General features: G+C 42.5%; 1 protein-coding gene across 1 annotated transcript in view; it reads left to right on the top strand.

Moving 5' to 3' along the window:
* The window catches only part of foxp2 (forkhead box P2), a 476,912-nt gene that overhangs the window by 379,716 nt on the left and 69,696 nt on the right, over window positions 1–27,500 (top strand). The window contains exon 11 of the mRNA XM_061961406.1: window positions 24,649–24,736. Within this exon, the coding sequence (XP_061817390.1) occupies window positions 24,649–24,736 (88 nt within the window). The remainder of the gene's footprint in view (window positions 1–24,648; window positions 24,737–27,500) is intronic.

The following is a 27,500-nucleotide window of genomic DNA, read 5'->3' as shown; positions in this document are numbered from 1 at the left end:
TTAGTCCCAAGTGTCCCAATACTTGTGTCCAGTTTTTGTCCTAAGTGTCCCAATTCTTTTGTCCAGTTGTAGTCCTAAGTGTCCCAATACTTTTGTCTAGTGGTAGTCCTAAGTGTCCCAATACTTTTGTCAAGTTTTAGTTCTAAGTGTCCCAATACTTTTGTCAAGTTTTAGTCCTAAGTGTCCCAATACTTTTGTCCAGTGGTAGTCCTAAGTGTCCCAATACTTTTGTCTACTTGTAGTCTATAAGTGTCCCAATACTTTTGTCTACTTGTAGTCTATAAGTGTCCCAATACTTGTACCTAGTGTTAGTCCTAAGTGTCCCAATACTTTTGTCAAGTTTTAGTCCCAAGTGTCCCAATACTTTTGTCAAGTTTTAGTCCCAAGTGTCCTAATACTTTTGTCCAGTTGTAGTCCTAAGTGTCCCAATACTTTTGTCTAGTGGTAGTCCTAAGTGTCCCAATACTTTTGTCAAGTTTTAGTTCTAAGTGTCCCAATACTTTTCTCAAGTTTTAGTCCTAAGTGTCCCAATACTTTTGTCAAGTTTTAGTTCTAAGTGTCCCAATACTTTTGTCAAGTTTTAGTCCTAAGTGTCCCAATGCTTTTGTCCAGTGGTAGTCCTAAGTGTCCCAATACTTTTGTCTACTTGTAGTCTATAAGTGTCCCAATACTTGTACCTAGTGTTAGTCCTAAGTGTCCCAATACTTTTGTCCAGTTTTCGTCCTAAGTGTCCCAATACTTTTGTCCAGTTGTAGTCCTAAGTGTCCCAATACTTTTGTCTAGTGGTAGTCCTAAGTGTTCCAATACTTTTGTCCAGTTGTAGTCCTAAGTGTCCCGATACTTTTGTCTAGTGGTCGTCCTAAGTGTCCCAATACTTTTGTCTACTTGTAGTCTATAAGTGTCCCAATACTTGTACCTAGTGTTAGTCCTAAGTGTCCCAATACTTTTGTCTACTTGTAGTCTATAAGTGTCCCAATACTTTTGTCTACTTGTAGTCTATAAGTGTCCCAATACTTTTGTCTACTTGTAGTCTATAAGTGTCCCAATACTTTTGTGAAGTGTTAGTCCACGGCGTCCCAATACTTTTGTCAACTTGTAGTCTATAAATGTCCCAATACTTTTGCCTAGTGTTAGTCCTAAGTGTCCCAATACTTTTGTCTAGTGTACCTACCTTGTCTAAGGCACGCCCCCAATATTGTTGTCCGGGTGTAAATCGGGAGAAATTCGTGAGAATAGTTGCCCCGGGAGATTTTCCTGAGGGGCACTGAAATTCTGGAGTCTCCCGGAAAATTCGGGAGGGTTGGCAAGTATGAATAAATCATGTTCCTGTCATGTCTGTGTAATCATGTTTTGTGTTAAGTCATGTTTTTGTTTAGTTATAGGGCTCTTTAGTTTCTGTCTTTTCACTCCCTTGTCTTGTTTCCATGATTACCCCATTAGTTTCACCTGTTCCACGTTTGGACTCATTGTGCACTCTTTTTTGTCACCATAGCAACCATTAGTTTTCACCTGTCACGTCACGCACCTGGTTTGAGTCACGCACCTGCTTTCACTAATCATGTCCATAGCATTTAAGTTCATTCATTTTCTGTTGTTCGTCCTGACGACCTCACACCACATTTATGCTCTGTCCATTCCTCTATGATCCTGCTTCATGTCCCTTGTCAAAGTAAGTTTTTGTTCCATGTTTATAGTCTTTTTGTTTTTCATAGTTTGTTCTCCGCCACTGTGCGTGCTTTTCATTTGTATTTTTTGCTATAGTCTTTTGGTTTCATAGTTTATTCTCCGCCACTGTGCGCGCTTTCGTTTATTCCTTTTTTTTTTTGATAAATATAAATAAATCAAGTACCTCCATTCCCCAACTTTAAAGTTAAAAGTTAAAGTTAAAGTACCAATGATTGTCACACACACACACTAGGTGTGGCGAAATTATTCTCTGCATTTAACCCATCACCCTTGATCACCCCCTGGGAGGTGAGGGGAGCAGTGGGCAGCAGCGGTGGCCGCGCCCGGGAATCATTTTTGGTGATTTAACCCCCAATTCCAACCCTTGATACTGAGTGTCAAGCAGGGAGGTAATGGGTCCCATTTTTATAGTCTTTGGTATGACTCGGCCGGGGTTTGAACCCACAACCTACCGATCTCAGGGCGGACACTCTAACCACTAGGCCACTGAGTTGGTCTTTCCGTTGCATCCCGGAAAAGCACACACCCAAGACCAAGTCATGACAGTTCCTACCTGGACGTCCTGTCCAGAGTGGTCCGTCCGCATCCCGGGGGGGTCGCAACTTGCAGCAAGCTGCGACCCTCCCCCCCCCCCGCACGTGACACAGAGCACCGACCCACAAGTGTACGCGGCTAACGCGGCTACATCTTTTAGCGCCACAGAGAGCTCGTCGGGGGCTCGCCAGCCGCCAAAAAAAAAAGAACACAGAGGAGCGATTAGAAACGCTGCCGGTGACATGCTTCCTCGGCACAACAAAAGACGACTAAACGCGCCGCCGCCGCCGCCGCTGTCACACCCGTAACCCGCACCCAGCTCGCGACACGGAAACTGTCATCTGAATCTTGACGCCCGCTTTATGTAACCCTGTTTTTAAAAACGCCGCTTGTGTTGTGGCATCTCTGGGAAAAACATGAAAGGACTTTGTGTGTGTGTGTGTGTGTGTGTGTGTGTGACAATCACCGCTTCGAGGCATGCCGCCGAGCAGCCATCTTTGTTCCGGATGACGAGCCCGCCTCCTTTGTTGGCGCCTGTTTTCATGTGCAGCCTGTACCAAAACCAGCCTCTGACTCCAGCGCTTCTGTTTTGTCGCAACCTTTCAACTTCCTGCCTTCCGCTTCTCCCGCTCGCATCACTTTGCAAGCTTAGTTGGGCCTCTGACCTGTCGGGGGTTTTTTTTCTTTTGTTTTTTTACTCCCAAATAACCCGCTAAGCTACCTCCGCGATATATCCGGTGAGCATATAGGATGTCTCCTGTACTGATGTATGATAATCCTGCAGCAGCTTGCCTCCTCATGCGTGAAGGCCTCCACCTGCATAAACGCATCCAAGTCAAAAAAGTGACTCGCTTCAATCCCATGGAGTTCCATCCATCCATCCATCTACTTCCGCTTATCCGAGGTCGGGTCGCGGGGGCAGCAGCCTAAGCAGGGAAGCCCAGACTTCCCTCTCCCCAGCCACTTCGTCCAGCTCTTCCTGTGGGACCCCGAGGCGTTCCCAGGCCAGCCGGGAGACATAGTCTTCCCAACGTGTCCTGGGTCTTCCCCGCGGCCTCCTACCGGTCGGACGTGCCCTAAACACCTCCCTAGGTAGGCGTTCGGGTGGAAACCTTGACCAGATGCCCGAACCACCTCATCTGGCTCCTCTCCATGTGGAGGAGCAGCGGCTTTACTTTGAGCTCCTCCCGGATAGCAGAGCTTCTCACCCTATCTCTAAGGGAGAGCCCCGCCACCCGGCGGAGGAAACTCATTTCGGCCGCTTGTACCCGTGATCTTGTCCTTTCGGTCATAACCCAAAGCTCATGACCATAGGTGAGGATGGGAACGTAGATCGACCGGTAAATTGAGAGCTTTGCCTTCCGGCTCAGCTCCTTCTTCACCACAACGGACCGATACAGCGTCCGCATTACTGAAGACGCCGCACCGATCCGCCTGTCGATCTCACGATCCACTCTTCCCTCACTCGTGAACAAGACTCCGAGGTACTTGAACTCCTCCACTTGGGGCAAGATCTCCTCCCCAACCCGGAGATGGCACTCCACCCTTTTCCGGGCGAGAACCATGGACTCGGACTTGGAGGTGCTGGTTCTCATCCCAGTCGCTTCACACTCAGCTGCGAACCGATCCAGTGAGAGCTGAAGATCCTGGCCAGATGAAGCCATCAGGACCACATCATCTGCAAAAAGCAGAGACCTAATCCTGCAGCCACCAAACCAGATCCCCTCAACGCCTTGACTGCGCCTAGAAATTCTGTCCATAAAAGTTATGAACAGAATTGGTGACAAAGGGTAGCCTTGGCGGAGTTCAACCCTCACTGGAAACGTGTCCGACTTACTACCGGCAATGCGGACCAAGCTCTGGCACTGATCATACAGGGAGCGGACTGCCACAATCAGACAGTCCAATACCCCATACTCTCTGAGCACTCCTCACAGGACTTCTCAAGGGACACGGTCGAATGCCTTCTCCAAGTCCACAAAACACATGTAGATTGGTTGGGCAAACTCCCATGCACCCTCAAGGACCCTGCCGAGAGTATAGAGCTGGTCCACAGTTCCACGACCAGGACGGAAACCACACTGTTCCTCCTGAATCCGAGGTTCGACTATCCGGCGTAGCCTCCTCTCCAGTACACCTGAATAGACCTTACCGGGAAGGCTGAGGAGTGTGATCCCACGATAGTTAGAACACACCCTCCGGTTCCCCTTCTTAAAGAGAGGAACCATCACCCCGGTCTGCCAATCCAGAGGTACTGTCCCCAATGTCCACGCGATGCTGCAGAGTCTTGTCAACCAAGACAGCCCCACAGCATCCAGAGCCTTTAGGAACTCCGGGCGGATCTCATCCACCCCCGGGGCCTTGCCACCGAGGAGCTTTTTAACTACCTCAGCAACCTCAGCCCCATGGAGTTCATCGTGCGTAAAAATGCAGCTTGTTAGCTTTTCTGGCTCTTTTTCCCGCCCAATAAACACTCACACTTGTGCTTCGTATATGGATGCGATTTATGGCTCTTGGAAGGGAGCCGGATCTTGACTGGCTTATAGTTGTTGTTAGGGATGTCCGATAATATCGAACTGCCGATATTATCGGCCGTTAAATGCTTTAAAATGTAATATCGGAAATTATCAGTATCGGTTTCGAGAAGTAAAATGTATGACTTTTTAAAACGCCGCTGTGTACACGGACGTAGGGAGAAGTACAGAGCGCCAATAAACCTTGAAGGCACTGCCTTTGCGTGCCAGCCAAGTCACATAATATCTACGGCTTTTGACACACACAAGTGAATGCAAGCATACCTGGTGAACAGCCATACAGGTCACACTGAGGGTGGCCGTATAAACAACTTTAACACTGTTACAAATATGCGCCACACTGTGAACCCACACCAAACAAGAATGACAAACACATTTCGGGAGGACATCCGCACCGTAACACAACATAAACACAACAGAACAAATACCCAGAATCCCTTGCAGTACTAACTCTTCCCGGGACGCTACCCCCTACCCCCACCCACCCCAACCCTGCCCACCTCAACCCCGTTACAGTTCATTAAAATGTATTACTATTTACTACCTTTATTACCAATTCAGTAAAACTCTTTCTTATTTTCACAATTTTGGAAAATATTTTCATCAAGTGTACCGCGGTACCACTTTATTGACTTTATTTATGACCAATTTATTAACATTTCTATTTTTTTATTTTATTTTGGCAAATATTTTAATCAAAAGTGTCCTAAGAAAGCACTTTATCAGCTGTATTTATCACTTTTTAATTCCAATTTATTGAAATATCTTATTTTCATTATTTTGACAATTTTTTAAATTAAAAGTGCTCCGAGGTACCACTTCAATCGCCTTATTTGTTAACAATTTATTAAAATGTTGTATTATTTTCACAATTTTGGCAAATATTTTCACCAATAGTGTCCCATGGTGCCACTTTATTGACTTGTTATTTATTACTTTATCATCAATTTATTAAAATATATTATTATTTTCACATTTTTGGCAAATATTTTAATCAAAAGTGCACTGACGTACCACTTTATTAACTTTATCACTTTATTAGTTCCCAATTTATTCAAATATATGATTATTTTCACATTTAACGTCCCACGCTACCACTTTATTGACTTTTTATTTATTACTTTATCATCAATTTATTAAAATATACTATTATTTTCACATTTTTGGCGAATATTTTAATCAAAGGTGTTCTGACGTACCACTTTATTAACTTTATCATTTTTTTAGTTCCCAATTTATTAAAATATATGATTATTTTCACATTTAACGTCCCACGCTACCACTTTATTGACTTTTTATTTATTACTTTATCATCAATTTATTAAAATATACTATTATTTTCACATTTTTGGCGAATATTTTAATCAAAGGTGTTCTGACGTACCACTTTATTAACTTCATCACTTTATTAGTTCCCAATTTATTAAAATATATGATTATTTTCACATTTAACGTCCCACGCTACCGCTTTATTGACTTTTTATTTATTACTTTATCATCAATTTATTAAAATATACTATAATTTTCACATTTTTGGCGAATATTTTAATCAAAGGTGTTCTGACGTACCACTTTATTAACTTTATCACTTTATTTGTTACCAATTTATTAAAATATATGATTATTTTCACATTTAATGTCCCACGCTACCACTTTATTGACTTTTTATTTATTACTTTATCATCAATTTATTAAAATATATTATTATTTTCACATTTTTGGCGAATATTTTAATCAAAGGTGTTCTGACGTACCACTTTATTAACTTTATCACTTTTTTAGTTCCCAATTTATTAAAATATATGATTATTTTCACATTTAACGTCCCACGCTACCACTTTATTGACTTTTTATTCATCAGGTTATTACCAATTTATCATTATTTTCAAAATGCTTGCAAATATTTTCATCAAAAGTACCTCTTTTTTAATAACTTTATCACTTCATTCCTCACCAATTCACACAAAGGTATGATTATTAACCAGAGGTGGGTAGAGTAGCCAGAAATTGTACTCAAGTAAGAGTACTGTTACTTTAGAGATTTATTACTCAAGTAAAAGTAAGGAGTAGTCACCCAAATATTTACTTGAGTAAAAGTAAAAAGTATGTTGGGAAAAAACTACTCAAGTACTGAGTAACTGATGAGTAACATACACACACATATCATTCATATATATATATATATATATGTATGTATATATATATATATATAGATATATATATATATATACATATACACACACATATATATATATATACACACACATTTATATATATATATATACATATATATATATATATATATATATATATATATATATATATATATATATATACACACACATATATATATATATATACAGTATATCATTTATATTTATTTATTTTGCCGTTTTTGTTTACATGTTAAAGGTGTTTTAATGAATATACATGCATGTTTAACACATATAGATTCCTTTCTTTCATGAAGACAAGAATATAAGTTGGTGTATTACCTGATTCTGATGACTTGCATTGATTGTAATCAGACAGTAGTGATGATAACGTCCACGTTTTCAAATGGAGGAGAAAAAAAGTTCCTCCTTTCTGTCTAATACCACATGAAAGTGGTTGGTTTTTGGCATCTTATTTGTCCAACTTCCATATTAGTTTTTATACACTTTACAAGAAATACATTGGCGGCAAACTCCGTAGCTTGCTAGCTTGTTTGCGCTGGCTTTCGGAGACTCTTGTTTTGAAAGCGCATGCGCGATGGAGCGGCACTTTTAGTGTGAAGACAGGAACTGTGCAGTCAGTCTTTAGGCTTTTGACGGGATGAAATAAAAAAGGGTCTTTTTTTCCTTCACACTTTTGATTGATTGATTGAAACTTTTATTAGTAGATTACACAGTACAGTATATATTCCGTACAATTGACCACTAAATGGTAACACCCCAATAAGTTTTTCAACTTGTTTAAGTCAGGTCATGTGACCGCCTGGCTCTGTTTGATTGGTCCAACGTCACCAGTGACTGCATCTGATTGGTGGAACGGAGTGAACGTCACCAGTGACTGTATTTGTTGAAACGCAGGCACTATGAAGGTCTGTCTGACAGACCAAAACAAACAAAGCGTGCATTAACAGATCGATAAAAATTAGTAGCGAGTAGCGAGCTGAATGTAGATAAAAGTAGCGGAGTAAAAGTAGCGTTTCTTCTCTATAAATATACTCAAGTAAAAGTAAAAGTATGTTGCATTAAAACTACTCTTAGAAGTACAATTTATCCCAAAAGTTACTCAAGTAGATGTAACGGAGTAAATGTAGCGCGTTACTACCCACCTCTGTTATTAACCCTTTCCCGCGAATACACACTGTATATTTGGAGGGCCCAATCAGGATATAAGGCAGAAGTGACATGTTTGTAAACAACGACGTCTCACTCCAACTTTTTGTCGGGGGTACATGTCGACGAATGAGGTGCGTCCTTTTTAATTAGGGCCCGCAGTGGCCCATTGCAAAAGGACTCCCACAGGGAGTCCTTATGCAATGGGACATAAGGACCTATTGTTATTCTAAGGTTTTATTATTCTTTATTAGGGCCCGCAATGGCCCATTGCAAAAGGACTCCCACAGGGAGTCCTTATGCAATGGGACATAAGGACCTATTGTTATTCTAAGGTTTTATTATTCTTTATTAGGGCCCGCCATGGCCCATTGCAAAAGGACTCCCACAGGGAGTCCTTATGCAATGGGACATAAGGACCTATTGTTATTCTAAGGTTTTATTATTATTATTCTTTTTTTTTCTTCCGCCGCCTCTTCGAGCACTAATTTGACCCACTCAACATGCTTCAAAACTCACCAAATTTGACACACTCATCAGGACCTGCGAAAATTGTCTTTTGATAAAAAAACCGAACCCCAAAAATCAAAATTGCGCTCTAGCGCCCCCTAGGAAAAAAAAAAAACAGACTGCCTGTAACTCCCACTAGGAAGGTCGCAGAGACATGAAACAAAAACCTCTATGTAGGTCTGACTTAGACCTAGTTCTCATAATTGTATGTCTTCGGGCTAAAATCACCAGGAAGTTGGCAATTCCCCCTTCAAGACAAAAAAGTACTAAAATCTGTCACTTTTGCCTCTTTGCGCTGTAATTTGACCCCCTTAACATGCTTCAAAACTCACCAAACTGAACACACACATCAGGACTAGCAAAAACTGTGCTGTAATAAAAAAACCTAACCCCAAATTCAAAAATTGCGCTCTACAGCAATTTTTGAATAAAACTGATAAAAAACTGCTCCTCGGAACAAAAAAATTACAAAACTGCCTGTAACTCCCACTGGGAAGGTCGGATAGACATGAAACAAAAACCTCTCCGTAGGTCTCACTTAGACCTACATTTCATAAATTGACTACCCCCAGCAAAAATCAACAGGAAGTTTGCTATTCCCCCTTCAAAACACATTTTTTGTCAAAACCTGTCACCTTCCTTCAAAAACGAACTCCTCTGAGCGCGTTTGTCGTTTCGCCTTCAAAATAACACAGGAGAGACATTGAACCCTTGTGAATACAACAACAGAAGCGCTTTTTAATTAACTGCTCCGGTTTTGATTTTATGACCCTTCAAAGACCCGCTGCGCTGATGCTGCTGCAATGCTGTTTTTTCAAGATGGCTGCTTAAAAGCAGGAAGCACCAACGTGCCCACACAATGCAGACAAGGTAGGTACACTAGACAAAAGTCTTGGGACACTTCAGACTAAAAGTAGACAAAAGTCTTGGGACACTTCAGACTAAAAGTAGACAAAAGTATTGGGACACTTAGGACTAGCACCTGCCAAATACGCGGGCCCGAACAACGCTGCTTGCAGCTTTAATTATTATTATTCTTCCGCCGCCTCTTTGAGCACTAATTTGACCCACTTAACATGCTTCAAAACTCACCATATTTGACCCACTCATCAGGACCTGCGAAAATTGTCTTTTAATAAAAAAAACGAACCGCAAAAATCTAAAATGTGCTCTAGCGCCCCCTAGGGGAAAAAAAAAAACAGACTGCCTGTAACTCCCACTAGGAAGGTCGGAGAGACATGAAACAAAAACCTCTATGTAGGTCTGACTTAGACCTAGTTCTCATAATTGTATGTCTTCGGGCTAAAATCAACAGGAAGTTGGCAATTCCCCCTTCAAGACAAAAAAGTACTAAAAACAGTCACTTTTGCCTCTTTGAGCTGTAATTTGACCCCCTTAACATGCTTCACAACTCACCAAACTGAACACACACATCAGGACTGGCTAAAACTGTGATCTAATGAAAAAACCTAACCCCAAATCCAAAAATTGTGCTCTACAGCAATTTTTGATTAAAACTGATAAAAAACTGCTCCTCGGAAGAAAGAAATTACAAAACTGCCTGTTACTCCCACTGGGAAGGTCGGAGAGACATGAAACAAAAACCTCTCCGTAGGTCTCACTTAGACCTACATTTCATAAATTGACTACCCCCAGCAAAAATCAACAGGAAGTTTGCTATTCCCCCTTCAAAAATTTTTTTTTTGTAAAAACCAGTCACCTTCCTTCAAAAACGAACTCCTCTGAGCGCGTTTGTCGTTTCGCCTTCAAACTAACACAGGAGAGACATTGAACCCTTGTGATTACAACAACAGAAGCGCTTTTTAATTAACTGCTCCGGTTTTGATTTTATGACCCTTCAAAGACCCGCTGCGCTGATGCTGCTGCAATGCTGTTTTTTTAAGATGGCTGCTTAAAAGCAGGAAGCACCAACGTGCCCACACAATGCAGACAAGGTAGGTACACTAGACAAAAGTCTTGGGACACTTCAGACTACAAGTAGACAAAAGTATTGGGACACTTAGGACTAGCACCTGCCAAATACGCGGGCCCGAACAACGCTGCTTGCAGCTTTAATTATTATTATTATTTTTATTTTTTTTCGTCTCTGCCACCTTCTTCCTCCGTCTTGTGGAATTATTAATGCACAGTAGGACACGCTGCCATTTGAATATTTCATAAACGCATGTAGTAATCTCCCTGTAATCGCCTCGCTAACTGGCCGCCAGCAGAAAGTGTGTGTGTGTGTGTGTGTGTGTGTGTGTGTGTGTGTGTGTGTGTGTGTGTGTGTGTGTGTGTGTGTGTGTGTGTGTGTGTGTGTGTGTGTGTGTGTGTGTGTGCAAGAAGACACTGCGTAATTTTTTCCCCCGAAATGTGTAATTTTGGAAAAGGTGGTTATCCTCCATAGAACCAGCGTCCACTGCAGTGGACATTTCAGTTTCGCTTAATAAGGAAATGTTTTTCCCGAAATGTGTAATTTTGGAAAAGGTGGTTATCCTCCATAGAACCAGCGTCCACTGCAGTGGACATTTGTGTTTCGCTTAATAAGGTCATTTTTTTACCGAAATGTGTTGTTTTGACAAAAGAACTGGAGCAAATGTCCACTGGAGTGGACACTGGTTCGATGGAGGATAACCTTCTCTTCCAGCGTCCTCTGCAGTGGACATTTGTTTTAACTCTATTTATTTTGTCAGGATTACCCATTTTGGGTAAAATAACCTTATTATGAGAAACACAAATGTCCACTACAGTGGACGCTGGTTCTCGGGAAGATAACCTCTTACTCCTGCAGTGCACATCTTCCCTCAAACCAGCGTCCACTGTAGTGGACATTTGTGTTTCTCATAATAGGGTTATTTTACCCAAAATGGGTAATCCTGACAAAATAAATAGAGTTAAAACCAATGTCCACTGCAGAGGACGCTGGAAGAGAAGGTTATCCTCCTGAGAACCAGCGTCCACTGCAGTGGACATTTGTGTTTTGCTTAATAAGGTCATTTTTTTCCCCGAAATATGTAATTTTGGAAAAGGTGGTTATCTTCCATAGAACCAGCGTCCACTGCAGTGGACATTTGTGTTTCGCTTAATAAGGTAATTTTTTCCCCCGAAATGTGTAATTTTGGAAAAGGTGGTTATCCTCCACAGAACCAGCGTCCACTGCAGTGGACATTTGTGTTTCGCTTAATAAGGTATTTTTTTCCCCCGAAATGGGTAATTTTGGAAAAGGTGGTTATCCTCCATAGAACCAGCGTCCACTGCAGTGGACATTTGTGTTTTGCTTATATAAGGTCATTTTTTTCCCCGAAATATGTAATTTTGGAAAAGGTGGTTATCCTCCATAGAACCAGCGTCCACTGCAGTGGACATTTGTGTTTTGCTTATATAAGGTAATTTTTTTCCCCGAAATATGTAATTTTGGAAAAGGTGGTTATCCTACATAGAACCAGCGTCCACTGTACTGGACAATTGTGTTACACATAATAATAATAATAATAATAATAATAATAATAATAATAATAATAATAATAATAATAATAATAATAATAATATAAATGGATTAGATTTATATAGCACTTTTAATTTTTAAATTTTTTACTATTTTCAAAATGTTCGCGAATATTTTCATCAAAAGTAACTCATTATTAACTTTATTCATCACTTCATTCCTCACCAATTCACACAAAGGTATGATTATTAACCCTTACCCGCGAATACACACTGTATATCTGTCAGTCAGAAAATAAGGTAGAAGTGACATGTTTGTAAACAACGACGTCTCACTCCAACTTTTTGTCGGGAGAACATGTCGACGAATGAGGTGCGTCCTTTTAAATTTTTATTTTTTTATTTTTCTATTTTTCGTGTCTGCCACCTTCTTCCTCCGTCTTGTGGAATTATTAATGCACAGTAGGACACGCTGCCATTTGAATATTTCATAAACGCATGTAGTAATCTCCCTGTAATCGCCTCGCTAACTGGCCGCCAGCAGAAGGTGTGTGTGTGTGTGTGTGTGTGTGCAAGAAGACACTGCAGACACAACCCCAAAAACCCGCCCAAAAAAGCCCCCCTCTCTCCTCCTCTCCTCCTGCATCCTTTGCAGCGTCCTCCTCCCTCGCTCAAGCAGCTGTAATTCCTGACACGCGCCATACATCAAGTGCATAAGATAGCATTATGGGCAGTGGAATGAAAAGGGTATTTGCAACATTAGTTCCCCTCATCCTGCGAGGGACGTGATTAAATGATTAATGGAAGGCCCGGCCTGCATCCTGAAACAGCAATTAGGCATGCGGGTGCAGGAGTACTCCCTCATGCGTCCTTTTATCCCCCCCCCCCCCCCCCCCCCCCCGCCCTCCCGAATGCCAGCTTACTGGCGTGAAGTGATAGCCAGGCACTATTTGTGCCTAAATGATCACTCTGCAAGCTAACCTATAATTAGTGCACGTAATAAAGTGGCGGCTTTGGCATTTCCCCGAGCATCCCGACTCAAAGCCGCCTTTGTGAGTTTTGTCAGCGATGATCATTGGGGTAGCGGCTCATTACTGTACAACACTTCAAACCCCTCTTTTTATTGGGGCGCCATATTTGCACGCGCGCCTTACGTGGGGATTAAAGGTCTGTCTTGATGGCGCTTTTGTCTTCTACAATGGCGACAAAAAAACCCCCTGGTTGACTGTCCGGGCTGTCTCTTTCCTCTAATGAGGCAAGTTGGAGGAGATGCTTTTGTGTGTCAAAATGTTGCCCGGTGTTAAATTGCGCGCATTGTTTTGCCGTTGCGCTGAGCTAGCTCCTTTTTTAGCCGTCTAGGAAGCTATTGTCATGTTAAACACGGGCGCCACACGCCGCCATGTTGCTTCTAATTAGCTGGTTTCACAGCGGAACAATGCCCAAAGATAACTCCCCCCGACTATGACACCGTAATAACCGCGCTTTGGTTACCGACCGCCGTTTGGGTAGGAGGAGGTTATCGTCTCGGATATTTCTCTTCCAAAATGTGTCATTGTGGCAGAGGAAATAGAGCAAAAACAAATGTCCACTGCAGTGGACGCTGGTTCGAGGAAGGATAACCTCCACCTCCAGCGTCCACTGCAGTGGACATTTGTGTTTCGCTTAATAAGGTAATTGTTTCCCGAAATGTGTAATTTTGACAAAAGAACTAGAGCAAATGTCCACTGCAGTGGACGCTGGTTCGAGTAAGGATATCCTCCTCCTCCAGCGTCCACTGCAGTGGACATTTGTGTTTTGTTTAATAAGGTAATTTTTCCCGAAATGTGTAATTTTGACAAAAGAACTAGAGCAAATGTCCACTGCAGAGGACGCTGGAGGAGTAAGCGGTTATCTTCCCTAGAACCAGCGTCCACTATAGTGGACATTTGTGTTTCTCATAATAAGGTTATTTTACCCAAAATGGGTAATTTTGACAAAATAAATAGAGTTAAAACAAATGTCCACTGCAGTAGACGCTGGTTCTAGGAAGGATAACCTCCACCTCCAGCGTCCTCTGCAGTGGACATTTGTGTTTCGCTTGATAAAGTAATTTTTTCCAGAAATGTGTAATTTTGACAAAAGAACTAGAGCAAATGTCCACTGCAGAGGACGCTGGAGGAGTAAGCGGTTATCTTCCCTAGAACCAGCGTCCACTATAGTGGACATTTGTGTTTCTCATAATAAGGTTATTTTACCCAAAATGGGTAATTTTGACAAAATAAATAGAGTTAAAACAAATGTCCACTGCAGTGGACGCTGGTTCGAGGAAGGATAACCTCCTCCTCCAGCGTCCACTGCAGTGGACATTTGTGTTTCGCTTAATAAGGTAATTTTTTCCCGAAATGTGTCATTTTGACAAAAGAACTAGCGCAAATGTCCACTGCAGTGGACGCTTGTTCTCTGGAGGATAACCTCCTTCTCCTCCAGCGTCCACTGCAGTGGACATTTGTGTTTCTCATAAAAAGGTTATTTTTCCCGAAATGTGTAAAAAATTACCTTATTAAGCGAAACACAAATGTCCACTGCAGTGGACGCTGGTTCTAGGAAGGATAACCTCCTCCTCCAGCGTCCTCTGTAGTGGACATTTGTGTTTCGCTTGATAAAGTATTTTTTTCCAGAAATGTGTAATTTTGACAAAAGAACTAGAGCAAATGTCCACTGCAGAGGACGCTGGAGGAGTAAGAGGTTATCTTCCTGAGAACCAGTGTCCACTGTAGTGGACATTTGTGTTTCTCATAATAAGGTTATTTTACCCAAAATGGGTAATTTTGACGAAATAAGTAGAGTTAAAACAAATGTCCACTGCAGTGGACGCTGGTTCTAGGAAGGATAACCTCCTCCTCCTGCGTCCTCTGTAGTGGACATTTGTGTTTCGCTTAATAAAGTATTTTTTTCCCGAAATGTGTAATTTTGACAAAAGAACTAGAGCAAATGTCCACTGCAGAGGACGCTGGAGGAGTAAGAGGTTATCTTCCTGAGAACCAGTGTCCACTGCAGTGGACATTTGTGTTTCTCATAATAAGGTTATTTTACTCAAAATGGGTAATTTTGACATAATAAATAGAGTTAAAATAAATGTCTACTGCAGAGGACGCTGGAGGAGTAAGAGGTGATCTTCCCTAGAACCAGCGTCCACTGTGGTGGACATTTGTGTTTGCCCTAATAAGGATATTTTACCCGAAATGTGTAATTCTGACAAAATTAATAGAGTTAAAACAAATGTCCACTGCAGAGGACGCTGGAGGAGTAAGAGGTTATCTTCCTGAGAACCAGTGTCCACTGCAGTGGACATTTGTGTTTCTCATAATAAGGTTATTTTACCCAAAATGGGTAATTTTGACGAAATAAGTAGAGTTAAAACAAATGTCCACTGCAGTAGACGCTGGTTCTAGGAAGGATAACCTCCTCCTCCAGCGTCCTCTGCAGTGGACATTTGTGTTTCGCTTAATAAGGGAATTTTTTCCCAAAATGTGTAATTTTGACCAAATAACTAGAGCAAATGTCCACTGCAGTGGACGCTGGTTCTCGGGAGGATAACCTCCTTCTCCTCCAGCGTCCACTGTAGTGGACAAAAAAGTAAAAACAATTGTCAACTACAGAGGACAGCGGAGGAGAAATGTGTCCTCCCTAGAACCAGTGTCCACTGCAGTGGACTTTTGTGTTTCGCTTAATAAGGTAATTTTTTCCCGAAATGTGTAATTTTGACAAAAGAACTAGAGAAAATGTCCACTGCAGTGGACGCTGGTTCTAGGAAGGATAACCTCCACCTCCAGCGTCCACTGTAGTGGACATTTGTGTTTCTCATAAAAAGGTTATTTTTCCCGAAATGTGTAATTCTCACAAAATAGAAAAACAATTGTCCACTGCAGAGGACAGCGGAGGAGAAAGTTATCCTCCCTAGAACCAGCGTCCACTGTAGTGGACATTTGTGTTTCACTGAAGTCTATTTTTTCCTGAAATGTGTAGTTCTGACAAAAGAAATAGAGCAAAAACAAATGTCCACTGCAGTGGACGCTGGTTCTAGGAAGGATAACCTCCTCCTCCAGCGTCCACTGCAGTGGACATTTGTGTTTCGCTTAATAAGGGAATTTTTTCCCGAAATGTGTAATTTTGACAAAAGAACTAGAGCAAATGTCCACTGCAGAGGACGCTGGAGGTGGAGGTTATCCTTCCTCCAACCAGCGTCTACTGCAGTGGACATTTGTTTTAACTCTATTTATTTCGTCAAAATTACCCATTTTGGGTAAAATAACCTTATTATGAGAAACACAAATGTCCACTATAGTGGACGCTGGTTCTAGGGAAGATAACCTCTTACTCCTCCAGCGTCCTCTGCAGTGGACATTTGCTCTAGTTCTTTTGTCAAAATTACACATTTCGGGAAAAAAATACCTTATTAAGCGAAACACAAATGTCCACTGCAGTAGACGCTGGTTCGAGGAAGGATAACCTCCTCCTCCAGCGTCCTCTGCAGTGGACATTTGTGTTTCGCTTAATAAGGTAATTTTTTCCCGAAATGTGTAATTTTGACCAAAGAACGAGAGCAAATGTCCACTGCAGTGGACGCTGGTTCTAGGAAGGATAACCTCCACCTCCAGCGTCCACTGCAGTGGATATTTGTGTTTTGTTTAATAAGGTAATTTTTCCCGAAATGTGTAATTTTGACAAAAGAACTAGAGCAAATGTCCACTGCAGTGGACGCTGGTTCTAGGAGGGATAACCTCCACCTCCAGCGTCCACTGTAGTGGACATTTGTGTTTCTCATAAAAAGGTTATTTTTCCCGAAATGTGTAATTCTCACAAAATAGTAAAAACAATTGTCCACTGCAGAGGACAGCGGAGGAGAAAGTTATCCTCCCTAGAACCAGCGTCCACTGCAGTGGACTTTTGTGATTCGCTTAATAAGGTAATTTTTTCCCGAAATGTGTAATTTTGACAAAAGAACTAGAGAAAATGTCCACTGCAGTGGACGCTGGTTCTAGGAAGGATAACCTCCACCTCCAGCGTCCACTGTAGTGGACATTTGTGTTTCTCATAAAAAGGTTATTTTTCCCGAAATGTGTAATTCTCACAAAATAGTAAAAACAATTGTCCACTGCAGAGGACAGCGGAGGAGAAAGTTATCCTCCCTAGAACCAGCGTCCACTGTAGTGGACATTTGTGTTTCACTGAAGTCTATTTTTTCCTGAAATGTGTAGTTCTGACAAAAGAAATAGAGCAAAAACAAATGTCCACTGCAGTGGACGCTGGTTGTAGGAAGGATAACCTCCTCCTCCAGCGTCCTCTGCAGTGGACATTTGTGTTTCGCTTAATAAGGGAATTTTTTCCCGAAATGTGTAATTTTGACAAAAGAACTAGAGCAAATGTCAAATGTCCACTGCAGAGGACGCTGGAGGTGGAGGTTATCCTTCCTCCAACCAGCGTCTACTGCAGTGGACATTTGTTTTAACTCTATTTATTTTGTCAAAATTACCCATTTTGGGTAAAATAACCTTATTATGAGAAACACAAATGTCCACTACAGTGGACGCTGGTTCTAGGGAAGATAACCTCTTACTCCTCCAGCGTCCTCTGCAGTGGACATTTGCTCTAGTTCTTTTGTCAAAATTACACCTTTCTGGAAAAAATTACTTTATCAAGCGAAACACAAATGTCCACTGCAGTGGACGCTGGTTCTCGGGAGGATAACCTCCTTCTCCTCCAGCGTCCACTGTAGTGGACATTTGTGTTTACCATAATAAGGTTATTTTAACCGAAATGTGTCATTCTGACAAAATAGTAAAAACAATTGTCAACTACAGAGGACAGCGGAGGAGAAAGTTATCCTCCCTAGAACCAGCGTCCACTGTAGTGGACATTTGTGTTTCTCATAATAAGGTTATTTTACCCAAAATGGGTAATTTTGACGAAATAAGTAGAGTTAAAACAAATGTCCACTGCAGTGGACGCTGGTTCGAGGAAGGATAACCTCCTCCTCCAGCGTCCACTGCAGTGGACATTTGAGTTTCGCTTAATAAGGTAATTTTTTCCCGAAATGTGTAATTTTGACAAAAGAACTGCAGAGGACGCTGGAGGAGTAAGAGGTGATCTTCCCTAGAACCAGCGTCCACTGTAGTGGACATTTGTGTTTGCCCTAATAAGGATATTTTACCCGAAATGTGTAATTCTGACAAAATTAATAGAGTTAAAACAAATGTCCACTGCAGGGGACGCTGGAGGAGTAAGAGGTTATCTTCCTGAGAACCAGTGTCCACTGTAGTGGACATTTGTGTTTCTCATAATAAGGTTATTTTACCCAAAATGGGTAATTTTGACGAAATAAGTAGAGTTAAACAAATGTCCACTGCAGTAGACGCTGGTTCGAGGAAGGATAACCTCCTCCTCCAGCGTCCTCTGCAGTGGACTTTTGTGTTTCGCTTAATAAGGTAATTTTTTCCCGAAATGTGTAATTTTGACAAAAGAACTAGAGCAAATGTCCACTGCAGTGGACGCTGGTTCTAGGAGGGATAACCTCCACCTCCAGCGTCCACTGTAGTGGACATTTGTGTTTCTCATAAAAAGGTTATTTTTCCCGAAATGTGTAATTCTCACAAAATAGTAAAAACAATTGTCCACTGCAGAGGACAGCGGAGGAGAAAGTTATCCTCCCTAGAACCAGCGTCCACTGCAGTGGACTTTTGTGTTTCGCTTAATAAGGTAATTTTTTCCCGAAATGTGTAATTTTGACAAAAGAACTAGAGAAAATGTCCACTGCAGTGGACGCTGGTTCTAGGAAGGATAACCTCCACCTCCAGCGTCCACTGTAGTGGACATTTGTGTTTCTCATAAAAAGGTTATTTTTCCCGAAATGTGTAATTCTCACAAAATAGTAAAAACAATTGTCTACTACAGAGGACAGCGGAGGAGAAAGTTATCCTCCCAAGAACCAGTGTCCACTGGAGTGGACATTTGTGTTTCACTGAAGTCTATTTTTTCCTGAAATGTGTAGTTCTGACAAAAGAAATAGAGCAAAAACAAATGTCCACTGCAGTGGACGCTGGTTCGAGGAAGGATAACCTCCTCCTCCAGCGTCCACTGCAGTGGACATTTGTGTTTCGCTTAATAAGGGAATTTTTTTCCCGAAATGTGTAATTTTGACAAAAAAACCAGAGCAAATGTCAAATGTCCACTGCAGAGGACGCTGGAGGTGGAGGTTATCCTTCCTCCAACCAGCGTCTACTGCAGTGGACATTTGTTTTAACTCTATTTATTTTGTCAAAATTACCCATTTTGGGTAAAATAACCTTATTATGAGAAACACAAATGTCCACTACAGTGGACGCTGGTTCTAGGGAAGATAACCCCTTACTCCTCCAGCGTCCTCTGCAGTGGACATTTGCTCTAGTTCTTTTGTCAAAATTACACCTTTCTGGAAAAAATTACTTTATCAAGCGAAACACAAATGTCCACTGCAGTGGACGCTGGTTCCAGGGAGGATAACCTCCTCCTCCAATGTCCTCTGCAGTGGACATTTGTTTTTACTATTTTGTGAGAATTACACATCTCGTGAAAAACAACCATTTTATGAGAAACACAAATGTCCACTACAGTGGACGCTGGTTCTTGGGAGGATAACTTTCTCCTCCGCTGTCCTCTGTAGTGGACAATTGTTTTTACTATTTTGTGAGAATTACACATTTTGGGAAAAATAACATTTTTATGAGAAACACAAATGTCCACTGCAGAGGACGATAGAGTAGTAGGTTATCGTCCCTAGAACCAGCGTCCACTGTACTGGACATTTACCGAAATGTGTAATTCTGACAGAAGAAATAGAGCAAAAACAAATGTCCACTGCATTAAATGCTGGAAAAGGTGGTTATGCTCCATAGAACCAGTGTCCACTGTACTGGACAATTGTGTTACACATAATAATAATAATAATAATAATAATAATAATAATGGATTAGTTTTATATAGCGCTTTTATACACTCAAAGCGCTTCAGAGAGAAGTGAGATAATAAGGTTATTTTTTTCCCCGAAATGTGTAATTCTGACAAAAGAAATAGAGAAAAAACAAATGTCCACTACAGAGGACGCTGGAGGAGAAAGTTATCCTCCAGATAACCAGCGTCCACTGCAGTGGACATTTGTGTTTCGCTTAATAAAGTAATTTTTTCCCGAAATGTGTAATTTTGACAAAAGAACTAGAGCAAATGTCCACTGCAGAGGACGCTGGAGGAGTAAGAGGTTATCTTCCCTAGAACCAGCGTCCACTGTAGTGGACATTTGTGTTTCTCATAATAAAGCTATTTTACCCAAAATGGGTAATTTTGACGAAATAAATAGAGTTTCAACAAATGTCCACTGCAGAGGACGCTGGAGGAGTAAGCGGTTAACTTCCCTCGAACCAGCGTCCACTATAGTGGACATTTGTGTTTCTCATAATAAGGTTATTTTACCCAAAATGGGTAATTTTGACGAAATATGTAGAGTTAAAACAAATGTCCACTGCAGTAGACGCTGGTTCGAGGAAGGATAACCTCCTCCTCCAGCGTCCACTGCAGTGGACATTTGTGTTTCGCTTAATAAGGTAATTTTTTCCCGAAATGTGTAATTTTGACAAAAGAACTAGAGCAAATGTCCACTGCAGAGGACGCTGGAGGAGTAAGCGGTTATCTTCCCTAGAACCAGCGTCTACTGTAGTGGACATTTGTGTTTCTCATAATAAGGTTATTTTACCCAAAATGGGTAATTTTGACGAAATAAATAGAGTTAAATCAAATGTCCACTGCAGTGGACGCTGGTTCTAGGAAGGATAACCTCCTCCTCCAGCGTCCTCTGCAGTGGACATTTGTGTTTCGCTTGATAAAGTAAGTTTTTCCCGAAATGTGTAATTTTGACAAAAGAACTAGAGGACGCTGGAGGAGTAAGAGGTTATCTTCCCGAGACTCCTCCAGCGTCCTCTGCAGTGGACATTTGTTTTAACTCTATTTATTTTGTCATAATTACCCATTTCGGGTAAAATAACCTTGTATCGCTTAATAAGGTAATTGTTTCCCGAAATGTGTAATTTTGACAAAAGAACTAGAGCAAATGTCCACTGCAGTGGACGCTGATTCTCGGGAGGATAACCTCCTTCTCCTCCAGCGTCCACTGTAGTAGACATTTGTGTTTCTCATAAAAAGGTTATTTTTCCCGAAATGTGTAATCCTCACAAAATAGTAAAAACAAATGTCCACTGCAGAGGACATTGGAGGAGGAGGTTATCCTCCCAAGAACCAGCGTCCACTGTAGTGGACATTTGTGTTTCTCATAAAATGGTTGTTTTTCCCAAAATGTGTAATTCTCACAAAATAGTGAAAACAAATGTCCACTGCAGAGGACATTGGAGGAGGAGGTTATCCTCCCTAGAAACAGTGTCCACTGCAGTGGACTTTTGAGTTTCGCTTAATAAGGTAATTTTTTCCCGAAATGTGTAATTTTGACAAAAGAACTAGAGCAAATGTCCACTGCAGAGGACGCTGGAGGAGTAAGAGTTTATCTTCCCGAGAACCAGCGTCCTCTGCAGTGGACATTTGTGTTTCTCATAATAAGGTTATTTTACCCAAAATGGGTAATTTTGACAAAATAAATAGAGTTTAAACAAATGTCCACTGCAGAGGACGCTGGAGGAGTAAGAGGTTAGTATCTAATAATAGAAAAGCGCGATATAAAATCTATTCCATTATTATTATTATTATTATTATTATTATTATTATTATCTTCCCTAGACTCTTCCAGCGTCCTCTGCAGTGGACATTTGTTTTTACTATTTTGTGAGAATTACACATTTCGGGAAAAATAACCTTGTTTCGCTTAGTAAGGTAATTGTTTACCGAAACACAAATGTCCACTACAGTGGACGCTGGTTCTCAGGAGGATAACCTTCTCCCCCAGCGTCCACTGTAGTGGGAATTTGTTTTAACTATTTATTTTGTGAGAATTACACATTTCGGGTAAAATAACCTTATTATGAGAAACACAAATGTCCACTACAGTGGACGCTGGTTCTAGGGAAGATAACCTCCTACTCCTCCAGCGTCCTCTGCAGTGGACATTTGCTCTAGTTCTTTTGTCAAAATTACACATTTCGGTAAAAAATTACCTGGTTCAGCGAAACACAAATGTCCACTACAGTGAACACTGGTTTTAGGAAGGATAACCTCCTCCTCCAGTGTCCTCTGCAGTGGACATTAGTTGTTGCTCTATTTCTTTTGTCAGAATTACACATTTCAGGAAAAAAATATCCTTCAGTGAAACACAAATGTCCACTACAGTGGACGCTGGTTCTAGGGAAGATAACGTCCTACTCCTCCAGCGTCCTCTGCAGTGGACATTTGCTCTAGTTCCTTCGTCAAAATTACACATTTAGGTTAAAAAAAATACCTTATTATGCGAAACACAAATGTCCACTACAGTGGACGCTGGTTCTCAGGAGGATAACCTTCTCCCCCAGCGTCCACTGCAGTGGGAATTTGTTTTAACTCTATTTATTTTGTGAGAATTACACATTTCGGGTAAAATAACCTTATTATGAGAAACACAAATGTCCACTACAGTGGACGCTGGTTCTAGGGAAGATAACGTCCTACTCCTCCAGCGTCCTCTGCAGTGGACATTTGCTCTAGTTCTTTTGTCAAAATTACACATTTCGGTAAAAATTACCTTGTTCAGCGAAACACAAATGTCCACTACAGTGGACGCTGGTTCTCAGGAGGATAACCATCTCCCCCAGCGTCCACTGTAGTGGGAATTTGTTTTAACTCTATTTATTTTGTGAGAATTACACATTTCGGGTAAAATAACCTTATTATGAGAAACACAAATGTCCACTACAGTGGACGCTGGTTCTAGGGAAGATAACCACTTACTGCTCCAGCGTCCTCTGCAGTGGACATTTGCTCTAGTTCTTTTGTCAAAATTACACATTTAGGTAAAAAAAATTACCTTATTATGCGAAACACAAATGTCCACTACAATGGACGCTGGTTCTCAGGAGGATAACCTTCTCCCCCAGCGTCCACTGTAGTGGGAATTTGTTTTAACTCTATTTATTTTGTGAGAATTACACATTTCGGGTAAAATAACCTTATTATGAGAAACACAAATGTCCACTACAGTGGACGCTGGTTCTAGGGAAGATAACCTCCCACTCCTCCAGCGTCCTCTGCAGTGGACATTTGCTCTAGTTCTTTTGTCAAAATTACACATTTAGGTAAAAAAAATTACCTTATTATGCGAAACACAAATGTCCACTACAGTGGACGCTGGTTCTCAGGAGGATAACCTTCTCCCCCAGCGTCCACTGTAGTGGGAATTTGTTTTAACTCTATTTATTTTGTGAGAATTACACATTTCGGGTAAAATAACCTTATAATGAGAAACACAAATGTCCACTCCAGTGGACGCTGGTTCTCAGGAAGATAACCTTTTCCCCCAGCGTCCACTGCAGTGGGAATTTTTTTTACCTATTTATTTTGTGAGAATTACACATTTCGGGTAAAATAACCTTATTATGAGAAACCCAAAAGTCCACTACAGTGGACGCTGGTTCTAGGGAAGATAACCTCCTAGTCCTCCAGCGTCCTCTGCAGTGGACATTTGCTCCAGTTCTTTTGTCAAAATTACACATTTCGGTAAAAAAAATTACTTTATTATGCGAAACACAAATGTCCACTACAGTGGACGCTGGTTCTCAGGAGGATAACCTTCTCCCCCAGCGTCCACTGTAGTGGGAATTTGTTTTAACTCTATTTATTTTGTGAGAATTACAAATTACGGGTAAAATAACCTTATTATGAGAAACACAAATGTCCACTACAGTGGACGCTGGTTCTCAGGAGGATAACCATATCCCCCAGCGTCCACTGCAGTGGACATTGGTTTTAACTCTATTTATTTTGTGAGAATTACACATTTCGGGTAAAATAACCTTATTATGAGAAACCCAAATGTCCACTACAGTGGACGCTGGTTCTCAGGAAGATAACCTTCTCCCCCAGCGTCCACTGCAGTGGGAATTTGTTTTAACTATTTATTTTGTGAGAATTACACATTTCGGGTAAAATAACATTTTAATGAGAAACACAAATGTCCACTATAGTGGACGCTGGTTCTAGGGAAGATAACCTCTTACTACTCCAGCGTCCTCTGCAGTGGACATTTACTCTAGTTCTTTTGTCAAAATTACACATTTCGGTAAAAAAAAATTACCTTATTAAGCGAAACACAAATGTCCACTACAGTGGACGCTGGTTCTCGGGTGGATCACTTTCGCTTGAGGAGGAGGAGGTTATCCTCTCGTCCTCTGTAGTGGACATGTGTTGCCCTGCATCTTTGGTCACACATGAAAACATGCCGTGTTATGCAAAACCCAAATGTCCACTTCAGAGGACAATAGAGGACGGGGTTTGCTTCTTTTCATGTGTAAAACCTCCATTTTTGTCTCTTTTTTCCACATTTCAAATACAAATGTTCCTGTTGTGCAAAACCCAAACGTCCACTTCAGAGGACGTTGATTGCCCCCAATATTTGCTGACTGTGCGTGTTCTTGCAGGCACCTCAACAACGAGCACGCCCTGGATGACCGCAGCACAGCCCAGTGTCGGGTCCAGATGCAGGTGGTCCAGCAGCTGGAAATCCAAGTAAGCGTCTCCACCTTTTTTTGCCGACCGACTCGCCAAAAAAAAAAACCGAGGCCGAGGCGGATCCGACAAAGCCGGCAAACAAAAGGATCCTCAGGCCTGACAGCCAAAGCCATTACGGCTCTTTTAATTGAATTAAGCGTGCGCTTTATTTTCCACCGGCTTTCTCCTTCCAATTAAGAGCGAGCGCGCCTCTCCCTGCCTGCCGTGTTAATTAACTGCACTTTGCACCTGAAGAAAGCTCAAAAGGAGGGAACTATTTTCAGTAGGTGGAGCGTGACCTTATTAAGAAGTCACGCTGGCGAGATAATGAGAGCGCTGATTGAGCGACGTTACTGCTCGGCGACATGTGCTCAGAAACAAATGTATGTACGTTATGTACAGCCCTCACATTCCAGTAAGCCTTTTTATGCAAATTAACAGTCGACTAGTCAGTGTAGGCATGGCGACCAACACCCGGTACTTGGGAATCCTTACCGGTACCCGTTTTTTTGTAAGTAGATATTAATTGTTTTTGATGGTAAAATCTATTTTTTTAATGCAACATTTGTTTTATTATCACATTTTATTATGAAATTAAGTTGCAAGTCCGAGCATTAGATGTCAGAGTTACACATTTTGGAAACAAAATCCCTGTTACACAAAACACAAATACAAACCCCGTTTCCATATGAGTTGAGAAATTGTGTATATACATATATATATGTATATATATATGTATATGTAGTTAAAAAGCTCCTCGGTGGCAAGGCCCCGGGGGTAGATGAGATCCGCCCGGAGTTCCTTAAGGCTCTGGATGCTGTGGGGCTGTCTTGGTTGACAAGACTCTGCAGCATCGCGTGGACATCGGGGGCGGTACCTCTGGATTGGCAGACCGGGGTGGTGGTTCCTCTCTTTAAGAAGGGGGAACCGGAGGGTGTGTTCTAACTATCGTGGGATCACACTCCTCAGCCTTCCCGGTAAGGTCTATTCAGGTGTACTGGAGAGGAGGCTACACCGGATTAGTCGAACCTCGGATTCAGGAGGAACAGTGTGGTTTCCGGCCTGGTCGTGGAACTGTGGACCAGCTCTATACTCTCGGCAGGGTCCTTGAGGGTGCATGGGAGTTTGCCCAACCAGTCTACATGTGTTTTGTGGACTTGGAGAAGGCATTCGACCGTGTCCCTCGGGAAGTCCTGTGGGAGTGCTCAGAGAGTATGGGGTATCGGACTGTCTGATTGTGGCAGTCCGCTCCCTGTATGATCAGTGCCAGAGCTTGGTCCGCATTGCCGGCAGTAAGTCGGACACGTTTCCAGTGAGGGTTGGACTCCGCCAAGGCTGCCCTTTGTCACCGATTCTGTTCATAACTTTTATGGACAGAATTTCTAGGCGCAGTCAAGGCGTTGAGGGGATCCGGTTTGGTGGCTGCAGGATTAGGTCTCTGCTTTTTGCAGATGATGTGGTCCTGATGGCTTCATCTGGCCAGGATCTTCAGCTCTCACTGGATCGGTTCGCAGCCGAGTGTGAAGCGACTGGGATGAGAATCAGCACCTCCAAGTCCGAGTCCATGGTTCTCGCCCGGAAAAGGGTGGAGTGCCATCTCCGGGTTGGGGAGGAGATCTTGCCCCAAGTGGAGGAGTTCAAGTACCTCGGAGTCTTGTTCACGAGTGAGGGAAGAGTGGATCGTGAGATCGACAGGCGGATAGGTGCGGCGTCTTCAGTAATGCGGACGCTGTATCGATCCGTTGTGGTGAAGAAGGAGCTGAGCCGGAAGGCAAAGTTCTCAATTTACCGGTCGATCTACGTTCCCATCCTCACCTATGGTCATGAGCTTTGGGTTATGACCGAAAGGACAAGATCACGGGTACAAGCGGCCGAAATGAGTTTCCTACGCCGGGTGGCGGGGCTCTCCCTTAGAGATAGGGTGAGAAGCTCTGCAATCCGGGGGGAGCTCAAAGTAAAGCCGCTGCTCCTCCACATGGAGAGGAGCCAGATGAGGTGGTTCGGGCATCTGGTCAGGATGCCACCCGAACGCCTCCCTAGGGAGGTGTTTAGGGCACGTCCGACCGGTAGGAGGCCGCGGGGAAGACCCAGGACACGTTGGGAAGACTATGTCTCCCGGCTGGCCTGGGAACGCCTCGGGGTCCCACAGGAAGAGCTGGACGAAGTGGCTGGGGAGAGGGAAGTCTGGGCTTCCCTGCTTAGGCTGCTGCCCCCGCGACCCGACCTCGGATAAGCGGAAGAAGATGGATGGATGGATGGACATGGATGCACTGGGAGCAGGTGGGTAAAGTGTCTCGCCCAAGGACACAACAGCAGTGACTAGGATGGCGGAAGCGGAAGGATCGAACCTGCAACCCTCAGGTTGATGGCACGGCCACTCTACCAACCGAGCTATACCGCCCCGTTGTCATGTCGCTGATCTCCAAGCCGGTCCTGGCACACCCCCGTTTCGCTGCAGGTCCGCAGGCCACGCCCCCCCACCTCCACAGTCTCAACACAAAACATCCGCTGACTACTCTGAAGTACATCATGTTTGCAGTATCGTACACTTGCAAAGTGGGGCACACGCTCACTTCCTATGAAGTTTAACTGCTGAACGGGTGAATGTGTTGCCAGTTTATTAACGTTTGTGTGTGTTGTTGTTTGTGCGTGAGGCACGCTCGCCGCCGCCGAATTAGATTGATGCTCGGCCGCGGCGAGCGCCCGTTCCTCACCTCTCCGCAGCTGCCGTCCGCCTCGTTTATCGCCTCGCTGACCTACATTCTACTATTGACAAAAAGAT

This window comes from Nerophis lumbriciformis, linkage group LG05, assembly GCF_033978685.3.
Source record: "Nerophis lumbriciformis linkage group LG05, RoL_Nlum_v2.1, whole genome shotgun sequence".
NCBI lineage: Eukaryota > Metazoa > Chordata > Actinopteri > Syngnathiformes > Syngnathidae > Nerophis > Nerophis lumbriciformis.
This window is presented reverse-complemented; position numbering and strand designations above follow the sequence as displayed.